Below are 24424 nucleotides of genomic sequence, written 5' to 3'. Positions count from 1 at the left end.
TTCGATGGCATTCTGGTCTTTTCTTTTTCAAATCTATCATCCACTCACCAATTAGAATTCACTAACTTTATGGAGGAGGTAGCCCTTTGGGGTTTACGATAAAAGATCCCTATGAGACGCCCCTTGAATCAGCCCTTGCATCTCATGTCCGTGGGCTTTGAGAAGCAAAGTTTAAGTGCTCCAGGTCTAGTAACATATCCTCAGGATGACAGCCAGCTGCTGTCCTGTACTTCTGATCTCAATTTCCAGTCATATTTCGCTCTGCTTCTGAGAACGTTTATTTTCTTGCCTGCTTATGCATGCTTTAAAGACGATATTTGTAATACTTTTCAGTATTTTTAGTTGATTTTAGTGGGAGGGATAATAATGTAGATACCTAAGAGAAGTTTATTTTTATTTGTTTGGTTAGGGTTTTTTTTTTTTTTTTTCCCTTCCTGGTTTTGTTTTGGTTTCCTGAGTTGATGGCTCGCATTCGGGTTATTTCTATTCCCCGTCGTTTCTGTCTCTTCTTTTTCTCTTTCAAATTGTAGCATTTCTTCAAGTGTCAGCTCTCCCCGGTTGCCTTTTCCAATTTCAGGAGAAATCATTAGAAAAGCTGCCTGGAACTTGGAGTGCGGGTTGTGACCGCAGGCTTCGGCTGAGGTGACAGAGCAGGACAGGCCGCTACGCTAGAATGCGGAGGGTTCTCTTTGGAGATGTGCTAATGTTTGGAGAAGACCCCTCTTCTTGAAGTGTGGGGTTCTGGATAAGGGGGAAGTGAGGGGGTTATAGAATCAGTTGTCTTATGATCACATCTTCAACTAAACCTGAACGCCTGTCTTGGATTCCTATTTAAACATATGTTCCCTTTTGTTTGGTCAGCTATTTTTAAATAATGTCCGTGCCTCTGCCGTCCCAGGGTGGAGACCGCAGGCAGGAACCGGCTCCTTGCACTCTACAGGCCCTGCCCCCCATGTCAGCATGACTGCCCTGGGGTGGGGGAGGGTTGTGGGGATTTCAGCACCTAGAGTGTGAAAACAAAATTGGAAAATTAAAACTAAAAATAAAAATTTATACAAACACCATGATTTCAAGTAATAAACAGCAAGTAAAATGTGAAAAACATGGGGGTGCTGGCAGTCCCAGCACCCCATTGCACTGTAGCTGAAATGTCTGAAGCCGAACCTCACCGGGGAGCCTCAGTCAACATTTGCGGCCACCTCAGCTGCAGCCTCTCTGGGGTCGTGTTAACTGCAGATGTCCTTCCGTGGCTCACCCTTCATCACCTGAAATTTGTTGACACCTCTTGTGGCCGATGCTTCCACTCCCTAGTATGTGAGAAGATTCTGACACATGAACGACGACGATAGACCACAGACTTTCTGGGGACCGTGCTGTGATGTGTGCGAAAGCCACCCTCTGGTCTCTTTACCACAAAATTTCCTGTAAATTGGTACGACTATTTTTACGTGCATGAGAAAATCAATATATGGGTTGAAAAGGGGTTTTCAAAATGTGAAGAAAAACGAAACAAAACCAAGAAATGCATAAAAGACTGGAAATTGTTGAGAACCCAACTGCAAAGCCTTTGAAGCTTTGAGGTTCAGAAAAGTGCAGACATAGACTCTGTCTCTGGATGGAGAGAGACAGAAGTTCACAGTGTGAAAGGGCATCGCGGTGAAGTGTTAGGACAACTTGTGGCCAGCTTTACAATCAGTTGGCCACCAATGATGATCATATCGACATCCAATCAGACCTAAATGATGGCGATTTTCGAGCTTTATTAAATTTTATTTACCAAAAATAGAATTCATTCCTTTATTTAGTAGAGCCAGTGATCAATTTTTAAAAATTATTCCCACTAGTCTTGGTATTTCCCAGTAGCTTGCATTTGCGTGTACACGTTGCAACATGTTTTCATTTTAGTTTTTATTTTATTTTTTAATTCTTGATCCTCTGACCATTTCTTCCACCCCCTCACCTCTGACAACTGCCAATCTGCTTTCTGGATTCATATGAGCTGGTTTTTGTTATTTTTTTAGTTTCTACAGATAAGAAAGATCGTATGTATCGATTTCCATTAAGGACGTTGGTCTGTAGCTCTTTTTCTTGGGATGTCTGCATCTGCTTTCATGGTATGTTCAGCCTCCTAAAATAAAATGGGATGTGTTCTCTTGTCTTTTATTTTCTAAGTGTGTGTTAGATTAATATCATACAACTTTTTTACTTAAATGTTCACTGACATTTACCAACGAATTCATTTTGTCCCGGTGTTTTTATTTTTATTTATTTTTTGTTTTTTGTTTGTTTGTTTTTTGATTTTTTTCTTTGATATAGGGCTTTTCCAATTTTTTATTTTTTGGGGGGGTCGCTCTTGCTAACTTGTGCTTTTCAAGGGATCCACCTATACGGTTGAATTTACTGGCATAAAGTTGCTCATGACTGTCTGTTGTTTCCCTCCAATATCTGTACGATTTACAGTGATATTCCCTCTTCCATTCCTGATAGCGATGATTTGTATATTTTTACCTTTTTTAAATTCGTGTAGGTAGACGCTTGTCAATTTCTTTATTTTCAAAGACTCGGCTTTTGTTTTCATGATTGTTTTTCTGTTTTCTATTTCAATGATTCCTCTCCTGTATTGTTTCCTTCATTCTCCTTCCTTTAAGTCCAATTTGCTGTTTCTTTTCCACTTTTTAAATGTGGTATCTCGCAGGATTATTTTTAAAGTGTTTTTCATGTTTAATATAAGCCTTTTAAACTGGAAATCTCCCTCTACACATTGCTTTCTTGTGAAAGTATTTAGCCCAAACCTGGGTGCCGCTACAAAAACAAGTCGTAGCTCAGAATGATCCTATATGCACTGATCCCTGTAATCCATATAAAGAATACCTAGGTAATGGCTGGGGGTTTCTAATGGTACTTAAAATAACTGCTGTATTTTACAGCAATCTCTGCTCTCACTCCCACAATTAATTGGAGGATGATACAAGCCTAGCTAGGCTTAAGCTGTAGACACAATAGAACTCTAGCCTTTCTGTCTTTAAGTCGCCGGTTTCAGAACCACAGAGATGCATTCACACCATGCCTATTCTTTCGGTTGGCTTTGGTTCACCTATCTCACCTAGGGACCTAGCCGTCCTTGTCGTTCAGGTTATGTTCTTCTGGAATGTTGCTTATCCTTAGTGCCTGATTCATTCTATTGCCGGGTCCTCGATTTAAGGAGAGTTACACATGGTTAAACACACACCATCCTCAGAAACTTTCGTCTTCTTTTTTATCCCCCTTTAAGGTTGTTAATAGTTTATGTCGTCACCAAAGTTCTTTCTGACTGGTTCCCTTTTATGTTTTCCATCTCCATTTTTATGGTTTCTATCTCTTCGTTAAAGTTCGCACTGAGTTCGTCTACTCGTCCCTTAAGGCCATTGAGCATCCTTACCACGCGTGTTTTGAACTCTGCATCTGATAGATGGCTTCTCTCTATTTTGTTTAGTTCTCTTTCTGGAGCTTTGCTCTGTCTTTTCCTGTGGGACATGTTTCCTTGTCTCCTCATTTGGGCTGCCTCCCTCTGTTTGTTTCTATGTATTAGGTAGGGCTCCTAAGTCTCTCGGTCATAGTAGAGTGGCCTTATGAAGTAGGTGTCCTATGGGCCCAGTGGCGTAGTCTCCCCGGTCACCTGAGCGAGGTGCTCCAGGTGTGTCCCTTGTGTGGGTCATGTGAGCCCTCCTGTTGTAGTTGAGCCTTGGTTGCTGTTTGCTCATCAAGCGGAGGGATTGACCCTCAGGCTCATTGGTTGTGAGGACTGGTGGTGACCAGTGGAGCAGTTGCTGTGCAGGGGTTGACCCTACAGAGCTTTAGCTGGGCTCTGGTGCCTGCCCTATTTGCCCTTGAGTGTGTCCTCCCCAGATGTGGCCCTGAATGGTACTCCAGCTCCAAGCCTGCTCAATGCAGGCCACTGGGTGTGCCAGCCCAAGGCCCTCCTGGGAGGGGTCCAGCTGCAGGCCAAGTTCAGCTGCTGCCTGTGCACTTCTGAGGCCACCTGGTAAGCATCACCAAGCAATCAGCAGATGGCTGCCACCAGTGCTGGGCTTATAGGCACCTTGAGAAGCTGAGCCAGGAACTGAGGCTGGCTGCCACTAGTGCCGGGCTTGGGACTGCTCAGCAAAAGGTACAGGGCAAACTGAGGCCAGATGCTGCTTCTTTGGGTTTTGTGAGCCTTTGACAGATTTTAGGAAAGTCTGCAGAAAGAGCCAAGTCAGGCCATTTGTATGGAATAAACCCCCTGGAGGTGGATTGGATGGGCCAGCAAGTTGGGAGAGGCGGGGTCTCAAGGAATCACCTGGGCAGGGTGACCTGTGTTAATCAGGTTGATGGAGAATCAGACATGGCGGCCACCTGTGTCTGCAGGCTGAGAGCGGAGAGGGCTCAACAAAGGAACAATGGATACTGCCAGCACTTCTGCCTGGGAGAAAGCCGCCTCACCAGCCCTCGCCCTAAAGCCCGACAACTCAGTGTCACCCTATATGTCCCCGACGCTCCTCGAGCAGCTGCCCCGGCGCCAGAGCTCAGAGTGAGTCCATCAGCGAGTAAGTCCTCGCGTGGCCTGCTCAGCCACCATTTCCTCTGGTTTTCACAGCCAGAGGTTGAGGGGATTTCTTTTTCCGGCACTGGAACCTTAAGCTGGGGAGTCCAGTGTGGAACCGGGACCTCTCGTTCCTCCAGGGGGAGTGTGCTTTGCAGCCGAGACGTCCCTCCCAATGCTCAACTGCCAACGTGAGTATGGGACCTGGATGTTTTACGTCTCCACCCCTCTTATCAGTCTTGAGGTGACCTCTTATGTATGTCTCCAGCTGTAGGACTTTCGTTCAGCCAGACCTAAGGTGACTCCCAGTAATGGTTGTTCTGTAGTTTTATTATAATTTCGGTGTGGTCGTGAAAGGAAGTGAGCGCAGTGTCTCCCTTCTACGCCATCTTGACTGGACCTCCGTAAATCCCTTTTATAGTGGGATCCGTGTCTCTAGAGAAGCGGGACCCCCATTACAATATTCTCACAATTTCCATTTTCATGGCGGTTAGTGTCAGAAATTGTCAGAAACCAGCCGACCAAGTCAAACCAGGTACCTGAATGGGGGAGACTGAGAAAAAAGAGAAGACAGACAGGGTGCAGGAGGGAGAACAGATCTCACAACTGCCTCTCCGAGTTTATTTCTTATGCTTCTTTTTATACATAATCTGTTCCTTTGTGTATCTCAAGATAACATAATAAAAGTAACATCCTGAAGATGGAGGTACAATCGACACTTCCTTTGATACTCCCTTTGTCTATACTTAATCTTCTTCTTCCTGGAATTCCACAGAACCAGCCTTTTCCCTTTTATATGCAAGCAGGCCTCCCGAGATAATCCATGCACTCTTTTGAATTTTGGGAGCTTTAGCTCCCTACAAGAAATCAATGGTTAGGTTATTCTACATGGTTCTAGTACCATCTCACGGGGTGTCTTTGGGCTCATCCGAATTAGTTAAATGAAGACCAGCGAGACTCTCTTGCTTCTAGCAGGTGATTCAGGCAACACATCTTGAAATAACAGGCCCCTCTCTCTCCCATATAATTGGGAAGAAGGAGAGGAGGTGGGAGTTGCTTACACGGAGACAGGCCTGAAGCATTAGGGGCAAATGTTGGGCTGTGAGGCCAGTTGTGCTGAGAAGTGGGTCTTTCAGAAGAACTGGCCACTCTGGTTTTGACCCAGCAGTTTCTTCCAGAACTTCACAGTACACCCCATATTTCTTCCCTCCCTGTAGAGACTTTGCATGATCCAATATAAAAGCCACTAGGCAGACGTGACTATTTAAATTTAAATTAGTTCCAATGAAATAAAATTAAAACTCTAATTCTCCAATCACACTCATCATATTTCATGTGCTCGACCGCCCATGTGGCCAATGATTACCATATTAAGCCTCATGAAGCAATTCTTCTTGGTAAAAAGTTCTTTTAGTGGGCGGTTCTCTTACATGAGCAAGTTTGGACGGCTCCTCCTCTCACTTTCTCTTTCCTCCTCCCTCTCGGTGTGCTTGTTTAAAATTACCTTCAAAGTCAGAGAAGAGAGCTGGACCCAGATTTTTCAGGTAAAGGAATACGGGAGTTGGGGGACAGGTGAGGGAGGGAAATGTGTGACTTGGTGGAGAGGAGACTGTATCTTAAATCTGTACCTTAAACTTCCCGGCAAACTTGCTCTCAGAATATATTTCTCGTTGCTTTCTGTTTCCTGTCTCTGCTGCTTTTAGGCTGTAAATGTTTGAAAGGCTGAGCCCTACAGATTAATACCTCTGATCAGGGATTGCTGATCAGAGAATATTTGTACGAATAAGTGACTCCTTTCACTATTTACAGAATTTGTAATTAAATCTGAAACTTCAGGGACAGAGTTGAGTGAACAGAGTCAGCTCTGAGGGCAGCTGGTGGGCGAAGAACCCCAGGATGTGTGGGAAGCTCTGTCCCTCACCTCCTGATATGGATCGCCAGCATCCACTTTGTGTCCAAAGCCAATTTGTAAAAATTCTGTGATTTCTCTTCCCGGTTTACAGGAAGCTGTTTTCTACTCTCTCTCCTTAAAGGAAAAAGAAACAAGTCTTCTTTCAAAACGAGTGTCTGTCTTTCTGTTTGTATCTGATGCCTTCCTATTAGATGAGCCTGTTCTTCAAGCATTTTCGGCCTTTCCCAGTTTAGGTCTGCTTCATGCAGCTTTCTTCAAGCAGCGTTCTCCATGTTTATAGGTAGCAATGAAACAAAGTATTTAAAACAATGCTATGTTTCTATGATGCAAAACGTTGATTAATAAGGAAAGGATAATCTTTTAGATGTAGGCTGAACATAAAGACCAGAGAGAAGGCAAGAGTCAGGGGGATTTTTCGATCAATTTATTTATTAAACGAATATTTGTTGAAGTCTACAGCCTTGTCACCCTGAACGAGCCCCATCCCGTTTGATCTCGGAAGCTAAGCAGGGTCAGGCCTGGTGAGTACTTGGACGGGAGACCACCTAGGAAGACTAGGTGCTGTAGGCATAAAAATTTTTTTAAAAAATAAGGGATTGTAAACTGAGAAGGTCCTTGCAATCTGTGGTCAACCAAGAGTTGCCTCGTCTAGAAAATAAACATAATAATAATAAAAAAAGAATATTTATCGAGAACCAGTCTCGTCTAGTATGGCGCTTGTCCCTCAGGAACAAAGGAACATATAAGATTCAGATGGCCATGCCATCACGAAGCTTACAGCCTAAAGGGAGAGAGTCATAAAAGCATACAAACAACTTCCTATTGTGATCTGTACTCTCTGGGATCCCTTGGGAGCGAGATAAGCACAAACATAAAGTGGACCACACCTCGGCTGTCTTATGGGTGTTGATGGTGCTGAGGGCAGAGGTGCTGGAGAAGCCTCTCTGGAGAAGCGGGGCCTGAGGGCTGAGCAGGGGTACGGTGGGCATTGCGCTGGGGTGGGGGTGCTCCAAGGCGAGGGCATTCTTCTACTAAGGCCTAGAAGTTGAGAGGAGCTCAGTAGATTCTGGGAACACTGAGCAGGCAGTGTGATTAAAGCCTTTTGAGAGAGAGACTAATGGATCACACAGGGTCTTATGGACCATTCCGAAGATTTTCAACTATTCAAAAAGAGAGAGGGCGGGGAGGGGGTGGAGAGAGAGAGAGAGAAGCAATAGAAAGCCATTAGGGAATTTAAACAAGAAAAAAAATCAGATTTTTGTTTTTAAAAAGCTCCTGAATATAGAGTAGAAAAGAAATCGGAGATAAGATGATCCATTACATAGCAAGCAAATGACGGTGGCTTGGATTAACATAGCATTTGGTGAAGGACTAATGAGCAAGTGAAGGAGAAAGGCATAGGTGACCCTAAGACTCTGCAGGAGCCACTGGCTGAGTGGTGATGCCATCTATCAAAATGGGGGCAGAATCATTCATATGTGGGGGAGGAGGGTTTCCTTTTGGCTGAGTTCTGTTCGAGATGTCCACGGACTTGCCAGATGGAGAAGCTGACTGGGGCTAAAAGTTAACTCTGAGGAAGGTGTAGGCTACACACTGCGTGCAGACAGCACTGGAGGCCATAATTCACGAATAGAGGGTGGGGAAAGGGTACCCAGAACCAGTGCTGAGGAAGTGCTTGAAGCATTTATGTTCGTGCAGAGGAAAAATGTAGCAATCTGGAAACGAGACTGGCAATGGAGAACTGTGAAGTGTTGGGAAATAGGGAAGGAGAAATCAAGTAACAGGTTCAAGGGAAAGAAGAAGCTGTTGGCTACGTGAGGTTTCGGGTCGCAGTTACTTTCTATCTCCTTATAATGACCGTTCTGTTTTGCATCTACAGGAATTCAAACTCCAATGGCGGCTCAATCCTGCGATATGAGTGTAAAGCTCAGGACCTCTCCCGGTGAGATGGTGTTCGGGCTCCGCACACCAGGCTGGAGGGAGGGGACCTGGCAGGGTGGTTCTCCTGTCCTGTCCGCCATTTCCCATCTGAGCAAGAGCAAAATGTCCCCAACCCCGTTTTTTATTTTTACTTCATTGACTCTGCTCTTTCTATGCGCTCGGCCATCTAACACTTTCTCCTTGTGATGCGGCATAAGAAGAGGGGTTAAAATATCCTGATCGAGTTAGGCCGGACGACATTTTTTTTTACCTCCTACTTCCTACAATGCAAACACACCAGAACAGCCAGCCGTATCCTCTCTGCTTGCTTTTCTGCTTCTCTCTTCCACTTGGGAGAGGCTTAGGAAGGAAGGACAGGAGAGTCATTGAGGTCGCTAATCTCCCTGCTCCCGGTGGCCTCACGATAACCAACAAATACAGGAAACTGACTCACTTGGCTTCTCACGCGGCCGTCCCTTGACTTCCTTGTCCATAGAAACTGGCTATGGCAGTGGGACTTCTCCCCTCTTAGCAAAATGCTCCACAAGATAGTGGCCTGAAACATCATCCATCGCATTGGTTCTAGATTTTGTGAGTCAGCTGGGCAGTTCTTGGGTCTGGGCCAAACCGGCTCATCTCAACCAGACTCATTCATGTGGTAAGCTAGTGGTTCAATATATAACTGGATAATCTTTTAAAAAAGTTAAATTTATTGGGGCGGCATTGGTTAATAACATTCTATAAATTTCAGGTGTACAGTTCTATAGTACATCGGCTATATATTTCATTGTGTGCTTGCTACCCAAAGTATAGTCTCCTTCCGTCACCATGTATTTGACCCCCTTTACCCTCTTCATCCCCGCCCCTGCCCCGCCTTAGTAACCTCCATACCGTTATCTGTGTCTATGAGTTTGTTTTGTTGGTTCATTTGCTGCTTTCTGTTTTCTATCTGAGTGAAATCATTCAGTTCTTGTCCTTTTCTGTCTGACGTATTTCACTTAGCATGATGCTCTCAAAATCCAGCACCTGGATAATTTGAGATAGCCCCATGGACACGTCTGGTAGGTAGCAGGCTCTTGGGCATTCCAGGGTGACAGAGATAACTGGGCCCTGTGTCCCTCAGCATCAAGCAGGTGAGTCCAGACCCCTTCAGGGAGTAGATGCAGGGTCCTGAAGAGTCGAAAGATCAAGCAAGCTTCCGCGCATCAGCTCTTTCGGAGTCTCTGCCTGCATCGTGCTTTTCCTACCCTATTTTACCACCTGGAGCAGTCAGGTGGCCTCGCCAGATTCAGGGTTGGAGAGACGGGCTCTGCATCTTGATGGGAAGAGCTGCCGATCCACATCCCAAAGAGGCACAAGTACAGAGATGGGAATAATTCACGGCCCGATCTGTAATCTGTCACGTAGATTGCCGTCCATGATCAGCGTTAGCAAATTGTCGCAGTGTCAGAGCCTTTGGTGGCTTTTGGTCTCACTTCCCCCAAGTTTCCTACTCCCTCTCTCTGTGGCCAGCTAATGCTCTCAGGTGACCCTCAGGCCCGAGTCTTCCATTGTGACGCTAACTAAGTAATAATCTGAACTCCCACTCACATTTTCCCTGAATCTTAGCCATCCCGTATTCAGTGCTCTCAGCCCCTGGAAATTTACTGCTCTTCATCCCAGGATTCCCGTGATCCAATGTGGGAAACTCTGCCTTAGGGACGGTTTTACTAATCCCTGCATTAGCAAAAGCTTCGCCCTCAGGTGTCTGGAAGATTGACTACAGATTTTGTGGAAGCTATAATATGGGTTCTGCAAAATCTCTCTTCTGTTTGGCGGATATTTTTAAAGGATGATTCCAATCTGTAGACTAGACTGAGGGGGGCAGAATGAAAGTAGACAGACCAGTTAGGGGGCTGCTGAGGCATGGGTGGTGATAACGGTCTTCGAAATGGAGGGAAAGGGACAGATTTGCGTATGGAGCCAAGAACGTGCTAAGGGGCTGGATATGGGGAAGAGTGGAATCAAGGGCGATCCCCAGATTTCGGGGCTGGGGAACTGGGTATCAATGGTGCTGATATCTCTGAAAAATCACGTGGAGTGTACAATAGCGTCTATAATATTGTCAGTGTGGTAGCGTATGCACTATCTCAAAGCAGAGATAGATGGCTGGACTCGAGTCCTCCTCCAGTGAACAGTCTTGCTCAAAGGCTGTGCCGGACGGGTCTGCCTTCTCAGAGAAATGGGCTCCCAGAGGTAGCTGTCAGTTGTCTTGTTGTAGCCGCCAGCCCCCGAAAGACACACGGACCACCAGGAATCGGTGAGTCATAGGAATCACACTCTTTATTCAGCCAGCTGGGTCTGCCAGGGGTACACAGACCCCAAATTAAGCAGCACCGAATTGTAGAGGTACAGGGTTTTTAAGCCCCAAATCCCATTCTTCATTCTGTCTGAACACAAAGGTCTTATTTTCTCCTATTCACTACCTGTCAACCTATAGCTTGGGATGTGCAAGCGGGGAGTACAGAAGCAGAGAGCTTGTTATCAGAATGTTATGTCCCTATGATCAAAAGCCTTTTGTTCCCATGGCGATAGTCAAACGGTACTTTCCTACAAGTAATAAATCTCAAGTAGTCATTTTTCAGCCACCACAGTCTTCTATGGCTCGCTCTGTGCTTAATAAACCCTGAGGATTTCAACCTTATAGACGCATTAAACAGATAAGCAGAGAATTACTGAATGCAAATATGGTAAGAGCTACGCAGATGACTTGGTGTTTAAATTAAGACACAGTTATTTTGAAAACATCATTTCGGGTGATACGCTGTGCTATCCTGTTATTGACCTTCAACTTTCCTAAGAAGTGGATATGCTTAACCGAATAAAACTGAGAAAGTGTAACTCTACTGAAGCTAGTCCATTTGAGTTAGTATTATTATTTATTATGTAGCAGGGGATTTCAGAGTAACTCTACAGAACTGTCAATACTTTCTGGCTATAAGCCTTCAACATATTAGTTTAAAAGAGAAAAATTTCCCTAGATTTCTACACTAAGGTCGTAACTTTAAATGTAAGGTGTTTTATTTTCCTCCGGGTCATAATCCCTGACGACACGGTTGCATGCGTGAAACATAAAGGGACACTCTGTCCTTCTGCACGGTGAGGTCCCAAAGTCGGATTGTGTGTTACTTCCCGCCTTCGCTTTTGAGGAACAGCTACCAGCGTCATCTCAGAGTTCTCGTCTTAAACCATTTTGCCCCCTCCTCCGTGGGCACTTCGCTACCAAAGGTCAAAGCAGGCAGCTCCAGGAAACCCCAAAAAGTGCCCCATTCCTTAAGAACTGCGAGAGGCCCAGGGCTTCGGGTCCCTAGCGGGCAACAGAAAAGGGCACCAGTTGCTAGAAGATGAGCTGGAACAGGAAACGGGAGTTGGGGGCGGGGGTGGATGGCGGGGCTGCAGGGGAAACAGTTGGAGTTCAATCCTAACACTGTGGCTTTTGTTTCCTGAAACCAAGACCCCAGAGCTTCGCAGCTGAGACTTGTCTTACTGGGTAAGACCGGAGCAGGAAAAAGCGCCACAGGAAACAGCATCCTTGGAGAGAAAGTGTTTCATTCTAGCATTGCAGCAAAATCCATCACCAAGGTCTTTGAGAAACGGAGCTGCATGTGGAACGAGAGAGAAATTGTTGTCGTGGACACGCCTGGCATTTTCGACACCCAGTTACCCAAGGCCGAAACGCGCAAAGAGATCGCTCGCGGCATCCTTCTGACCTCCCCAGGACCTCACGCTCTGCTCCTGGTGGTCCCGATGGGCCGTTACACACCAGAAGAACGCAAGGCCACGGAAGAGATACTGAAAATGTTTGGGCCCGAAGCTAGGAAGCACATGATTCTCTTATTCACCCGGAAAGATGACTTGGATGGCATGAGTGTCCATGATTACTTACAGGAAGCCGAGGAAGGCTTAGGAGAGCTCATGAGCCAGTTTCGCGATCGCTACTGCGCGTTCAACAATAAGGCCGTAGGAGCTGAGCAGGAGAACCAGAGGGAAGAGCTGCTGACCCTGGTCCAGCGTGTGCTGACGGAAAATGGTGGACGATACTACACGGATGAGACGTACCAAAAGGCTGAGGAGGAGATTCAGAAACGGATCCAAAGGGTGCAAGAATATTACAGAACAGAGCTGGAGAAGATGAGAAGGGAGTGTGAAGAGGAAATCAGAATGCTGAAGGGCGAGCCGCAGCAGGGAAGCAGAAAGGCACGGATGATGGCGGAATTGGCAGAAAAGGAGAAAATCTATGCGTTAAGGCAGCAAAATGCCAGAGATGAAGTTATGAGTCAGAATGGAATATTCGAATTCATCGTGAGACTGTTGGAGATGATTGCCTCTCATATTTTCTCACGTCTGTTTGAAGACAAAAAAGCTTAATGAAAATCTGTCTATATTTCCTGCACATTTCCGGGTGCCCCTGCCCCACATAAGTCATTCGCTAAAGTCAGAGCTATCTGATTCTGTCTGTCGCGCTCTCGGGACTAGCGGGTGTAGTAAAAAGTTTCTCCTCTAGATTCTTTCCAGCTTGGCAAATATTCTTCATCTGTTGCTTCTGACACTACTTTATTTTTGCCTTCAGGACCTCTGTGATCATTTTACCCATGTGGCTTGTTAGAAAAGTCACTTATTTCTATTAGGTAATCTATAAATAGGCTTATAGAATTCTTTCTAGATGAACGTAAATTTGTCTAATGACAATTTTTATGGAAGTACTCAAATTGTTCCTTATCATCTGCCCACTCTCTGAAGAACAAAGAGTTTTCTGGAAAAGGGATTTCTCAGAACTCAACTAAGGGAAATTCCAGAATGAGCAAAAGACAGAGATTCAACCCATAAGAGAACAATGGCGTATTCTCATGTCTCTGTAGAGAGCCTTTGACCATTCTCAAAGTCACCAATTTGCTGAATAACCATTTCTCTGCCTTTCTGTTGGGACCCCACCTCCATCCCCCGCACCTTGATTGCTTACTGGGTTGTGGGTCATCCGCACAGAGCTGCCCACCCACTTGAATTGTTTGCTTATTGTTATTGTAATAAAACTTTTCTGTTCTCTCATATTTGCGTGACACTGGCATCTGTTTTACCTTAGGAAATCCCACTCATACCTCTAAGGACACAGAGATGAATCTCGCTTTCTGGTAAAAGTTCAAGATGATTTTGGAGCTAGGTTTGGTCTACCCTCAAGACATGTCCCCTTCTCTTTTTCCCTGGAAGTTTGAGCCACGTTTCTTAGCCCCTCTGCCCGGCAAAACCCATATCCTCCACGGATTCATACACTATGTGCTGATAGAAATTCTGATAGAATTTCTGAGACCTCTGTGGTTTTCCTAGTGCAAAAAAAAAAAAATTCGTTAATATATGGATAACAATAGTTGAAGTCTGTCCATTTTCTACTTTTCTACCAGATACTCCTAACCTAATAATTTCTAGGATTTCTCAAAGCGCTCTTCCATGTGATACCAACATGTCCTGGTGCCTCTATGCCAGCCCTCGCTCTGCCATCTTAAAATTGGCTTCTCCATGCCTCATACCATTTTGACCCAAATAGAACATATACCTATCCATTACTTCCCCAAAACACAAATGACTTTAGACCGTACATTTAATATAAGTTAGCGAAGGCCCATGAATAAGAGAAGCAGCACATAAAGAAGCTCACGATTCCTTCAAAAATAGTCACTAAGAGTGAGATAGGTTTGGTTTCGCTCTGCAGGACACAGGTGCACTTCGCGACTCTCGTTATTGCTGGAGTTTTCGTCTAATTAGTACTTTTTCTATTTCCATTTTTTTCAGTAAACCAGGATTTTGATTTATTAATTAGGTCTGATGTTTCTTCTTTACAAGTACATAAATTTTTGTTTTCCATACTTGTGCTTTCTTTTGGTTGACTTAATTGTATTTTCTCTTGTTTTCTTTTTGACTTGAGGATTTATTTTTATTCTTTTATTTTTACCAAAAAAGTCTTTGATGCAAAGCATTTTCCTCTGATCGCTTCTTTAAATGAATCCTATGGCTTCTGATATTTAATATTTTCATTATTGTAATCTTTAAGACATTCTAAAATCTTCATTTTTTCCTTCCTTTTCAACAAGAGAGGTATTTTTACTAGGAGGTATTTTAATTTCCAGATAGAAGAACCTTTTTTCCTAAAGTAATTTCTGGTTTTATTGCGTTGTGATCAGAAGGAGTCGTTTGTAATATTTCTACTTCACGGAATTTGCTGATGTTTGCTATGTTTATGATTATGATTCATTTTTCTGAATGTTCCATATGTGTCTGCAAAAAGGGCATATTCTCTGTTATTGCAAAGAGAGTGTATTTTCTATATATCCACGAGATCTATTTTCTTCAATATGTTGTTTTATTCTTCTATTTCCTTCTCTTTTTTTTCCTACTTTATTTATTTTGTACTGAAAATGGTGTACTAAGATCTATTATCCAGGCATTTTAATCTGTATCTCCTTGTGCTTCCTATAGGTTCTGCTTTATATCCTTAAGTATTATATCTCTGAAATCGAATTTGTGAGCGAGGATAATGAGATAGGGAAATACTTTATTGTATTTAATTCTACTTTTAGTTCCTCTTGAGGTAATAGTGCTTTTGTAGGAAAAATAATTCAAACTTTAAATATAATTCAAACAAAAATAATTCAAGCTTGTGAAAGTGAGTCCTCTAAGACTTGAAGTAAATTATTCCTTGCGGAACAATCTAGAATTCACTGGAAACAGCCTACACGGCAAAATGAAACATAGGCTACATTTAGAATATACAAATAAAACGTACATTTTTAACTTTTTAAACCTTTCCCAGCTCCCACCCATTACTTCTAGAGAAAAATCTAATGAAATGTTTCATCTTGTTTAAACCAGTCCAATGTGGTCTGTCGAGCAGTTCCTTTAGATAGTGTTCGGCTCTCTATTGAGGCGATTTGGGGAGCCGCCCCGACCCCCGCAGCCATTGTGTTTCTCTCCCTCAGTGCGGATGAATGCCCTTACGATGTTGTAGTTTACAGAGAAAGATGGGGTTCCCCGACCTCAACATCCGTCTCCACTTGTTGGGCGATTGATGTTCCTTGCCTGTCAGGCCTCTGAAGTCCCACTGGCCCCCAACAAGGAAGGCCACAGGGTGGTGTGACCCAGAGTGAATTTCTCAGTCCAGGCGGTGCCCTCTGGGGGCGGGGGCCCCGACGCTGGCTGACTTCACCACAGCTCTGCTCTCGCTCATCTAAAATGCTTGGTGGCTGCTCCGACAGTGACTCTCATTCCCTGCTTGACGGGAATGCTGGCTGCACATCAGAGAAATGTCGCCGAAGTGGCTTAACGAGCCAAGGGTTCCGTTCTGATGCAAGGAGGAGTTTACCGTGGTTAAGCCCAGAGCCCATGGAACTCTCCAAAGAACTTGATTTTTTTCTCCTTACCTGCTCCACCTTTCTTGGCAAGTAACCTTTGTCCTCCCGGTGGCAAGACGGCTGCTTTACCTTCAGCCTCAGGTCCGAATTACAGGTGGAAAGCAGATAGAAACAGGGAAGGAGACAGATGATGGCACCTGTCTCTCAAAGGCCCAGCCAACCCAGAAGTCCCCACATGACTTCTGCTCATCTCTCACGGTCCTATGGGTAGCCCAGCTGTAAGAGACGCTGGGCAACCTGGCATTTCACATGAGCGCCTTGCTTTGGGGAGCAAGATTATAATTTTGCTAGGAAGGAAGAAGGGGGACATGGCCGGGAAGCAGATGACAGGCGGCATGTGCCTCGAGCCGCCTGGGGGAGTCCGCTCCGCCCTCCCCTCGGAGCCGCTTCACCCTCTCTCTGTGGTGCGTTCTTGTCAATCACCCAACCAACCTTTCGACTGATTCTCAACTCTTGTTCATTCTACACACGAACCAAGGAGAAGCTAAGAAAATAAAACCTTAGAGCTTGAGTCTGGATCCAAAAATAAGCCGTAGGTCAGGGGCTGTCGTCTTTTGACAAAATGCTATTGACAGTTTTTTAGTCTCAGAAGCTGCTTATTCAGGGTTTTCCCTGTATTTTTGTGGGACATTAGCGTGTGTCAGAGCCACCTGGGAGACTCATTAAAATATAAAGTTTCTGATTCAATGGGCCTGGGGTGAAGCCTGAGAATCTGCATTCCTGTCAGGTGTTCTAGATGCTGCCGGTCTGGGATTATACTCTGAGGGAATGTACTGAGGCAAATATCCTGTGTTTGAAAAAGAAAAAAGGACCGTCACTTCAATCACGCCCAAGGCTTTTCTGAGTGTTACCAGGTACACCTAGGGCACAGAAGACCTCCCTCCCTGCCAGGATTCCTAAGGGAAAGTAAACACACAGAAGTCTAGGATTCCCTAGGAAAGATGAAGTGGAGACCATGGCAGGCACCAGAGGCCAAAGTTAGGGGTCTTTACTCTTCTCTCTGAATGGAAGGCAGCTAGTGGCTCATATAGGGCCACGTGACAACCAAAGAGCCGCAGTCTGAGCAGACGAAACCAGAGAGCCAGATCTTCTTTGGTCCGTCTATAGAACAAAACAAGGAACCAAAGGGCGGGTCATAGCTGGTCACCGCTGGCCAAAAGGGACAGAAGACAGTCTGTTCCTGTTTTTCAAAAGTAAAAATAAGAGTAGGAAGTGGTCTAATGGATGTCCCAAAAGAGCTTGACCCCTCTGCCTTTTGTAAGAAGGAGGTAATTTGTGAAGCGTCACCCAGAGTAGCTTCCTCCGGGGTGTGGAGGGATAAACACGTCCTCTTCCCAGAAGGAAGAGGTCAGCTTGGTGAAGTTATGGCCGATGCTGCCTGTGGGACCCCTCCCTCTGGCTTTCAAAACCTCCGGGAAAGAAGCTAAAGCCTACAAAATGCGTCCTATGTGTTGCCATTGTGGAAATCAGCTAAAGAACTGAATTTCGGGTTTGCACCAAATGGGGTGAAATAGAGGACAGTGACACGTAGTTGAGAAAGTGGAGGGAAGTGAGCTCGGAAAGTCCCCCTACTCCATCCTCTTTCTTTTGGGTGACTGTGGATTTCTGCCCCTGTCCTGTCCCTGTGTCAGCAAACAAGAAGTGCTCCCAGGGGCAAATCACATAAACGTGGCGGCAGTGTGGTCCCCTTGTCTTGACCACAGGATGTGTCGACTAAGAGTCCAGTTCCCTATCGTGTCTGTCTGTATGTGGTCACTTCCCAGTGCCTTCCAACCGTTGTTTTAAAATTATTATTATTTTGTATTTTCTGCGTGGTTCATCAATGTTATTCCAGGAGAACTGGGAGCTGCCAACCTTCCCTGAAGCTTCCAGTAGTAGTTGCTTCGTCCCACCGAGGAGGAAAGAAGCTGCTACTCATTTGGGCTCTTCACATTGTCCAAACCTCAGTTTTTCCTGCTTGGCTCCAGTGTCGAGATATTTTTCAAAAACAGCAAATGCTGAAGTTCACTATTTTCGTAGCCTCGGCTGAGATAACGCTCTCCGCCCACCCTGGTCGCGCCCACATCACAGAACATACTCCCGCGAGCCAGCCCCGCTCGAGCCAGACGGAGTGAACCGCATGCCACGTCCGTTCCTCCTCCTGAAATGCCGCGGGAGGCATCTTCCCTGAATGTTAGTAATAAAGAAGAGAAAATAGCATAGTTGATATAATTAAAAGTCATTCCTTTAGAATTTTTAAGGAATGACATGTTTTGAATGACTTGCCATTTAGAGACACCAAAGAAGTGGCATTTGGTGAGAAGCTTGTATTTTCTATTATGAAACTCATTAAGCTAACAGAGTTCAAAAACACTCAAAGAGATATTTATCTTCTTATCCTAATGGAAATGCAAATGATTTTACCTTTTACTCAATAGCTCCGAAGTTGTGAGTCTGTTCACTTAGAAATAAAATGGCCTTGATTCATGTATATCCTTGAAATATTTACCAATTCTCCCAAACTCAATACCTACATGTAAGACAATTCCAGCTGGAAGGCTGGTAAGATTCTTTTCTGAAAATGAAACAAGCGATTTTAATTTTCACAGAAAAGAATAAATGCCTGAAAATAAAAAAGGAAATATAAAAACGAAGAAATCAAAGCCACTGTAATCAAATCAGTATTTTATTCACATAGGAGTAGAAAGCTAGAAGGAAAACAGAATGGAGAATCCTGACACGGATCTGCGTATGAAAATTTAATAGATGCTAAATGCTGTGTTTCAGTTCATGGGGACCGAATCGCTTATTCGATAACCAGTTCCGTCATGACGGCCATCATAAGTATATGGCAGAACAAGTTTCTGTTCCACCTTGACACACTTGTCTGAATCTTTTAGCAAAAGAAATGCTCCCAGCTTCCTTAAGAGTCCACCGTGTCCGGGAAGGGGCGACGGCCTCCAGTCCGGGCGGTCAGAGGTCCTGCTGGGCGGCTGACGGTAGAGGGTCTCTGACCGACGTGAGCCTCCAGACAGACCGGAGGCCACGTCTCCGATTTCCGATTGTCCCCCAGGACTGTCACCCCCACTTCCACGTCCCACCCTCCCAGGAGAAGGTAGCTAGGGACCCTCTGCCACACAGCTTGGGGACAGGAAAGAGGGGTCTGTCGTGAGGCTTTTCCCTGGCCCCTCCTACTCTGCTACCATCAGTCGGTCAAAGACCCAGGGTGTGCCCGAGGCGCATCAGTCCCTTCGTGAGCGGGGCCAGAGCAGACCAGCATCCTGCTGTCCCGGTCCCGTTCCACATGGCCACCTGGGAGACCCCCACACGATGCCGTTCTCCCCGGCAACCGGGCAGGCTGCTCCCTATGGCGTCTGCCATTCAACCGCTACCTTCTCCGGTCCCCTCTCTGCTCTGGCTCCCTCCGTTCTACACCCCCGCGCCCCTTGCTGGAGGGCCCATTCATACGCCCAGGCGCTCACCCCAGCCACGCTTTCTCCCCGCTGTCAGGGGATGAGGGAGGGACATGCAGATAAGGCTGAGCTAGGGTTGAAACCCACCTGTTTTCTGACAGCAGATGAAATGAGAGGGGCAGTGACTAAGAGGTGTGTAAGTTCCTTAATCCGAGTCCACTTAGGGAGGTGCTCCCGCTCTGCCCAGGCCCCATCCGACACCTCCTGGGGCCTCCGTGACCTGCAGCCTGGTCTAGAGCCCGCCCTGCGGACCATGCCTGGCTTCTGGGACACCCCCACCCCACTTTGCTCTTCGTTCCCGGGAGGTCCCCGCAGGCTCATCTGCTGCGATTCCACGGCTTCATTCGGGGTGAATAAAAGGGCTGCTGCTCCCGCCCCCTCCCCGTTCCCCTCGCTCTTTCCTTCCCAGCCCAGCAGCTGTCCCTCCCCACGTGTCACAGAGCCATCGTAGTAGTGTCCTGACCCAGCACACACAGCACGTAGCTTTAGAGTCATCGTGCCTGCCCCTTCCGCAGGCAAGGACATAGCCCAAGAGGTGTGAGGGCGCCCGGTCCACGTCTCACACTGACTTGCTGTCATCGTTTAAGGGGTGACCGCAGCGACCAGGACGCTGTGGGGCTGCACGGATGAACGAGGCGCAGGCCTGCCCCCCAGGAAGCTTCGGCTCCCTCAGAGCAGACACAAACACTTCGAGAAACGCACCGCCAACGCGATGGGGGGCTCCGCGTGAGAAGAGCATGCTGGCGGGGTACAGAGGAGGGAGCACCCCGAGTTCCAGGAGATGTGAGGAAGGAGCTGCATGTGAGCTGGGAGCTCCGGAACCCACATCCCGTCGCTGCAGCGGACAGCGACCAGGAGACGGGGGTGGCCAGTGACCCATGGGACAGAGGGGGCCAGCGGCGGCCTGGGAGCCGAGGACGGGGACTGCTGGGGGCTCGCAGGGCACGGCTGTCCCCGGCTGGAGTCCAATGGGTGTCCTCTTCAGCCTCTGATGCCTTCTGGGTCCTCGCGGCCCCTGGGGCCAGGACCCCGCACCGGGCACCTCCCTGGGCCGTGGGCCCTGCGGTATCTGCCCGCCCTGCCCTAGTCCGAGCAGAACGTCTTGCCGGGAGGACGGCGGGCCCTGCTGCCGTCACAGCGGTCTTCGGCTTCCCACAGGATCACCCCGACCTTCTCCATGAGCTCCTTCAGCTGGGCCTCCCGCTCGTCCCCCTCCGCCCTGTTGTCGAAGCCACAGTGGCGCCGCTCGCACACCACGTCCAGCATGACGAGGTCCTGGTTGTCAGTCTCGTGCACATACTCCTCCAGAGAGCCGCCGGCCAGGTCCTCCTTCCGAGTGAACACCAGGACGGTGGAGGCCAGGACGCTCTCTCCGAAGACGTCCTGGAGGCGCCTGACCACCTCCCGGTCCTCTTTCGTGAACCGCCCCAGCTGCGTCACCAGGAGCAGCACGTGCAGCCCTGGGGAGGAGAAGCCAGTGGCTTCACGCAAGTCACGGGCTGCCACGTCCAGAGACACCGCAGGGGACAGGACATCGGGGGTGTCGATCACCTCGAGCTCCTTCCCGTCCCATCCGCAGCTCTCTCGCTGGACGGCCTTGGTCACAGCCCTGGCACTGACTTTAGACTCAAAGGCTTTCCTGCCGAGGATGCTGTTTCCTGTGGCGCTCTTCCCACTGCCCGATTTCCCCACCAGGATGAGCTTCAGTGTCTTCGGGGTCTGTTCCTTCTCCCCCACACCTAGAATCAGCGAGAGAACTCAAGACGTTGCAGTCATAGCCCATCCCACCCGCTTGTCCTCCTCGGGAATGCCCCATGACCTCAGGGACAGACCGTCCTGGATGGAGGGACGAACACCAACCTCTGCGACCGAGACCTGCCCTGGGCATGATGTACTGACTTTCACCTCATGGCGTGATCATCAGTGGCGCATCTCAAGAATTTCTCCATCATCCCAAACCGAAACTCTGTCCCCATGAAACAAAAACTCCTCGTTCTCCCCGCCCGCAGCCCCTAGGCCACTTTCTATCTCTATAAATGTTGCTATTCTAGGGACCTCAGAAAAGCGGCATCCTGCAATATTTGAGCTTTCGTGTCTGGTTTATTTTGCTCGACATAGTGTTGTTGAGGTTCGTCTGTGCTGTCGCACGTGTCAGGGTTTCCCTTTTCATGGCCGAATAATATTCCATTGGAAGGACAGACCACGTTTCGTCTATTCACATAAGGGACACTTGAGTGGTTTCCACCCTTTTGCTATTGTGAATAATGCTGCGGTGAACGTTCGTGCACAAATGCCCGTCCGAGGCCCCGCTTTCGATTCTTCGGGGTATATAGCAGCTTTTGCGGGCCAGACCCCCTGGTAAAGGCCCGGGCCAGGTCTGAGCCAGCGGCCAAGCACACCCTGCTTGTCCCTGTGCTGCTTTGCAGCGCCGGTGACCCCAAGTGCTCCCATATCCGGACCAGCCGAGCTCCGGCACGGTCCCCTGGCTGCCAAGCCTCGGCCAGGCGAGTCATGTTGCACACCCAGCCCCTGGAGTGGGGACTGGCACAGAGGGAGTAAAGGGGGTGACTGGAGCTCTCTCATGCCTCCTTTCTCCCACGGTGCCTGCTGGGGCCTTCCCCTCATACTTGGCGGAGGGGTGGGACGGGGGGAGCAGAGAAGGCTGCACCCAAAGGCCCTCGCACGGCCGCCCATGCGGGGCACGTCTCTGGGTTGAACTCTCCGCCTCTCTGAGCACCGGGCACGTCAAACGCCCTCGTGGCCACCTCTCTCGAGGTCACTTAGGCGAGAAGCTCGTTTTACCTTCCGACAGGTGTGGTTCCAGCTGCTGGGGCGGCGCTTCCGCGAGCTCGTCCGGGAGAATCTGCTCGTATTCTTCCTCCTCCTCCTCCTAGAGAGAATAAATGTCCTGCTGACTTTCCCACTGAGTTTGAAGAGGCGCCCGACTTCGCCTTTCTCTTGTCAAAAGAAAGCGTTTTGCATTGGTTTGGGCGGGAGTGGACCGAGGCACCGTCCACCTCCTTCGCGGACCCTGTGTCTCTCTCTGTCTCTCAGTGTCTCTGTCCCTCTGTCTCTATGTCTCTGTCTCTGCCTACTCTGTAGTCTCCATCGTGAGCTTAAGAGATTTCACGAGGAAAATGCAGTTAGCCGTTGGCCTGAGGAACGGGTGGCATTTGGATGGACAGTGCCCTGAGCTGTTCTGTGAGGAGGACAAGGAGCAGGGACGCAGAAGCACGTCTGACACTGTGTCCCGAGGGCCGTGGGAAGATGTGTGACCAGAATGCTGGAGGGCGTGAGCAGGAAGCTGGGGACAGGGGCAGGCTTGTGGGGGGGGGGTCTTCGTGCCAGAAAGAGGGGTCCAGGACTGACCTCTGAGCAAGGTGTGGCAGTGACAATGGCAGAGGGCTGAGGGCCGGGTGGCCGGTGCTGAGTCGAGGGGGCCAACAGCCTCAGCACAGGGACTTCCCAGTGCCGGGGACAGTCTTCCGGGAGCCAGGAGACCTCCACGACCATCCGTTAGGATGGTCCAACTGCCTGGGCCTCAGTGTCCCCGCTAGTGTGACGACTGGGCCTCAACGAGATGTCCCTGGCATTTCTTCTTCTATGAGATTCCAACACATGTTATGACATTTTCTAGAGCAACTCCTAGTCTTTGGGGCCATGTCGCCCCAACCGGGACCTCCCGTTATCCTTCCGATGAGAAAGCAATGGGTCCTTGCTCCAACCCGCCCCGACTCACCCCGCAGACCACCCTAATTCCGTGTCAGGAGCCCATGCTGGCATATCTGCTCCGTGTCCTCCGTGGGTGGCTCGGTCCCGTGACTGTTTTTCCGAAACACGTAGGACACTCGGAGACATTCGGTCAGAGACCGTCCCCAGAGGCAGCCTCCCTGCCTCACGCCTCTGCCACATGGTGTGCGTCTCCACGCAGACGCAGAGCAGATGTGTCACCTTGCTGTGTTTCTCAGGAGGAAAGCGAAACTCATGGCAGCCTCTCCCCAAAGGCCGGGCAGTGAGCTCGAGGCAGGGCACAAAGGGCACCAAGTTGCCATGACGTTTTAGTCACAGCTCTTTCTATTACACCACAAACACACACGTGTACACAACACACACACACACAACACACACACCAATACAACACACACACTCACAAACACACAAGACAATGAACACAAACGCAACACACACCAACACACACAAACACGACACACTCACCCGCACCCTCGGACTGGCCATCGGGCAGGATGAACAGCCGTGACTCCCAGCTGCCAGTGCCGGGCATTCTGGAATATTTCTGGCTTCTCCTTCCAGGGCTGGCTTATCGGCTCCAGGGAGCCCATAGCGGAGGGCGCAGTACGCCGCCTTGGCAGCGGATGAACACAGAGAGAACATTTCTTATATTTTTTGGCAAAATGTGTTTAAAAGCTCAGCTCAAGAACTGCTCTGGGGAGAGCAGCCGACGGCAGTGAGACAAGGAAACAGGAAGTAGGTGGGGACAGCCGGGGCCACGCCTTCCTGAGTCAGAAAGTTTGTCGCTGGCACTTTATCTGCAGCCCTGGTACCATACACAGAAAACACAGGAACACGAGACTTTTGTTTTGATCCTGAACTAGCATAACTAGACCTCAGAGGCTTAAAAAAAGGCAGCAGACCCTTTGGAAAAGGTGAGGACAGGAAAAAGGCATTTGATTCATCGCCTCCTTTTTCTGAGAGGGGCCCGATTCCTGCAGAGATCCTATTGCTGCACTGTGGTGACAGACATCCGTGGTCTCTTTTCGCCCCCTAACCCTTCCTTCCTTTACTCTCTCTCGGGATGAAGCCTTTGAACTTGAGCTGAAGTGTCGGTTCTTTCTAAGTCCCGAGGCACGTGATTTCCGATGGGAACTACGCCATCAGCAATCCTGGGTCTCGGGTCTGCCCACTGTGTGTAGATCTTGGGGCTGCCAGCTCTGTAAACACATGAGCCAACTCCTTCGAATAAATCACGTGAGCCAATTCTTTATAATAAATAAATATTCTTTATAATAAATAAATTTCTTTATATGTGCGTGCGCGCGCACACACGCACACACACACACACACACATGCACATATCCTGTCTGGCAATTCCAAGACCTGTGTCACATCTGAGCCGTCCTAA

The 24424-nt window shown here is 48.1% G+C and overlaps 2 protein-coding genes and 1 pseudogene across 2 annotated transcripts; 2 read left to right on the top strand and 1 right to left on the bottom strand.

The window, feature by feature from the left end:
- The first annotated feature begins 6002 nt into the window (after nt 1-6002).
- On the top strand, nt 6003-13471 carry GIMAP4 (GTPase, IMAP family member 4). Its single transcript, XM_006920635.3, has 3 exons — nt 6003-6105; nt 8353-8415; nt 11887-13471. The coding sequence occupies exons 2-3, from the start codon at nt 8367-8369 to the stop codon at nt 12798-12800; spliced, it is 963 nt and encodes a 320-aa protein (XP_006920697.1). The 5' UTR covers nt 6003-6105; nt 8353-8366; the 3' UTR covers nt 12801-13471.
- LOC112469982 lies at nt 6925-7043 on the top strand (annotated as a pseudogene).
- Nucleotides 13472-20264: 6793 nt separating the features above from the next.
- Nucleotides 20265-23739, bottom strand: GIMAP6 (GTPase, IMAP family member 6). Its single transcript, XM_006920634.3, has 3 exons — nt 23500-23739; nt 22087-22174; nt 20265-21023 (listed from the first exon to the last, which is right to left on the bottom strand). Exons 1-3 carry the CDS (start codon nt 23674-23676, stop codon nt 20368-20370), a joined length of 921 nt encoding a protein of 306 aa, XP_006920696.2. The 5' UTR covers nt 23677-23739; the 3' UTR covers nt 20265-20367.
- Nucleotides 23740-24424: the final 685 nt, after the last annotated feature.

Source organism: Pteropus alecto, unplaced genomic scaffold (assembly GCF_000325575.1).
Source record: "Pteropus alecto unplaced genomic scaffold, ASM32557v1 scaffold48, whole genome shotgun sequence".
NCBI lineage: Eukaryota > Metazoa > Chordata > Mammalia > Chiroptera > Pteropodidae > Pteropus > Pteropus alecto.
This window is presented reverse-complemented; position numbering and strand designations above follow the sequence as displayed.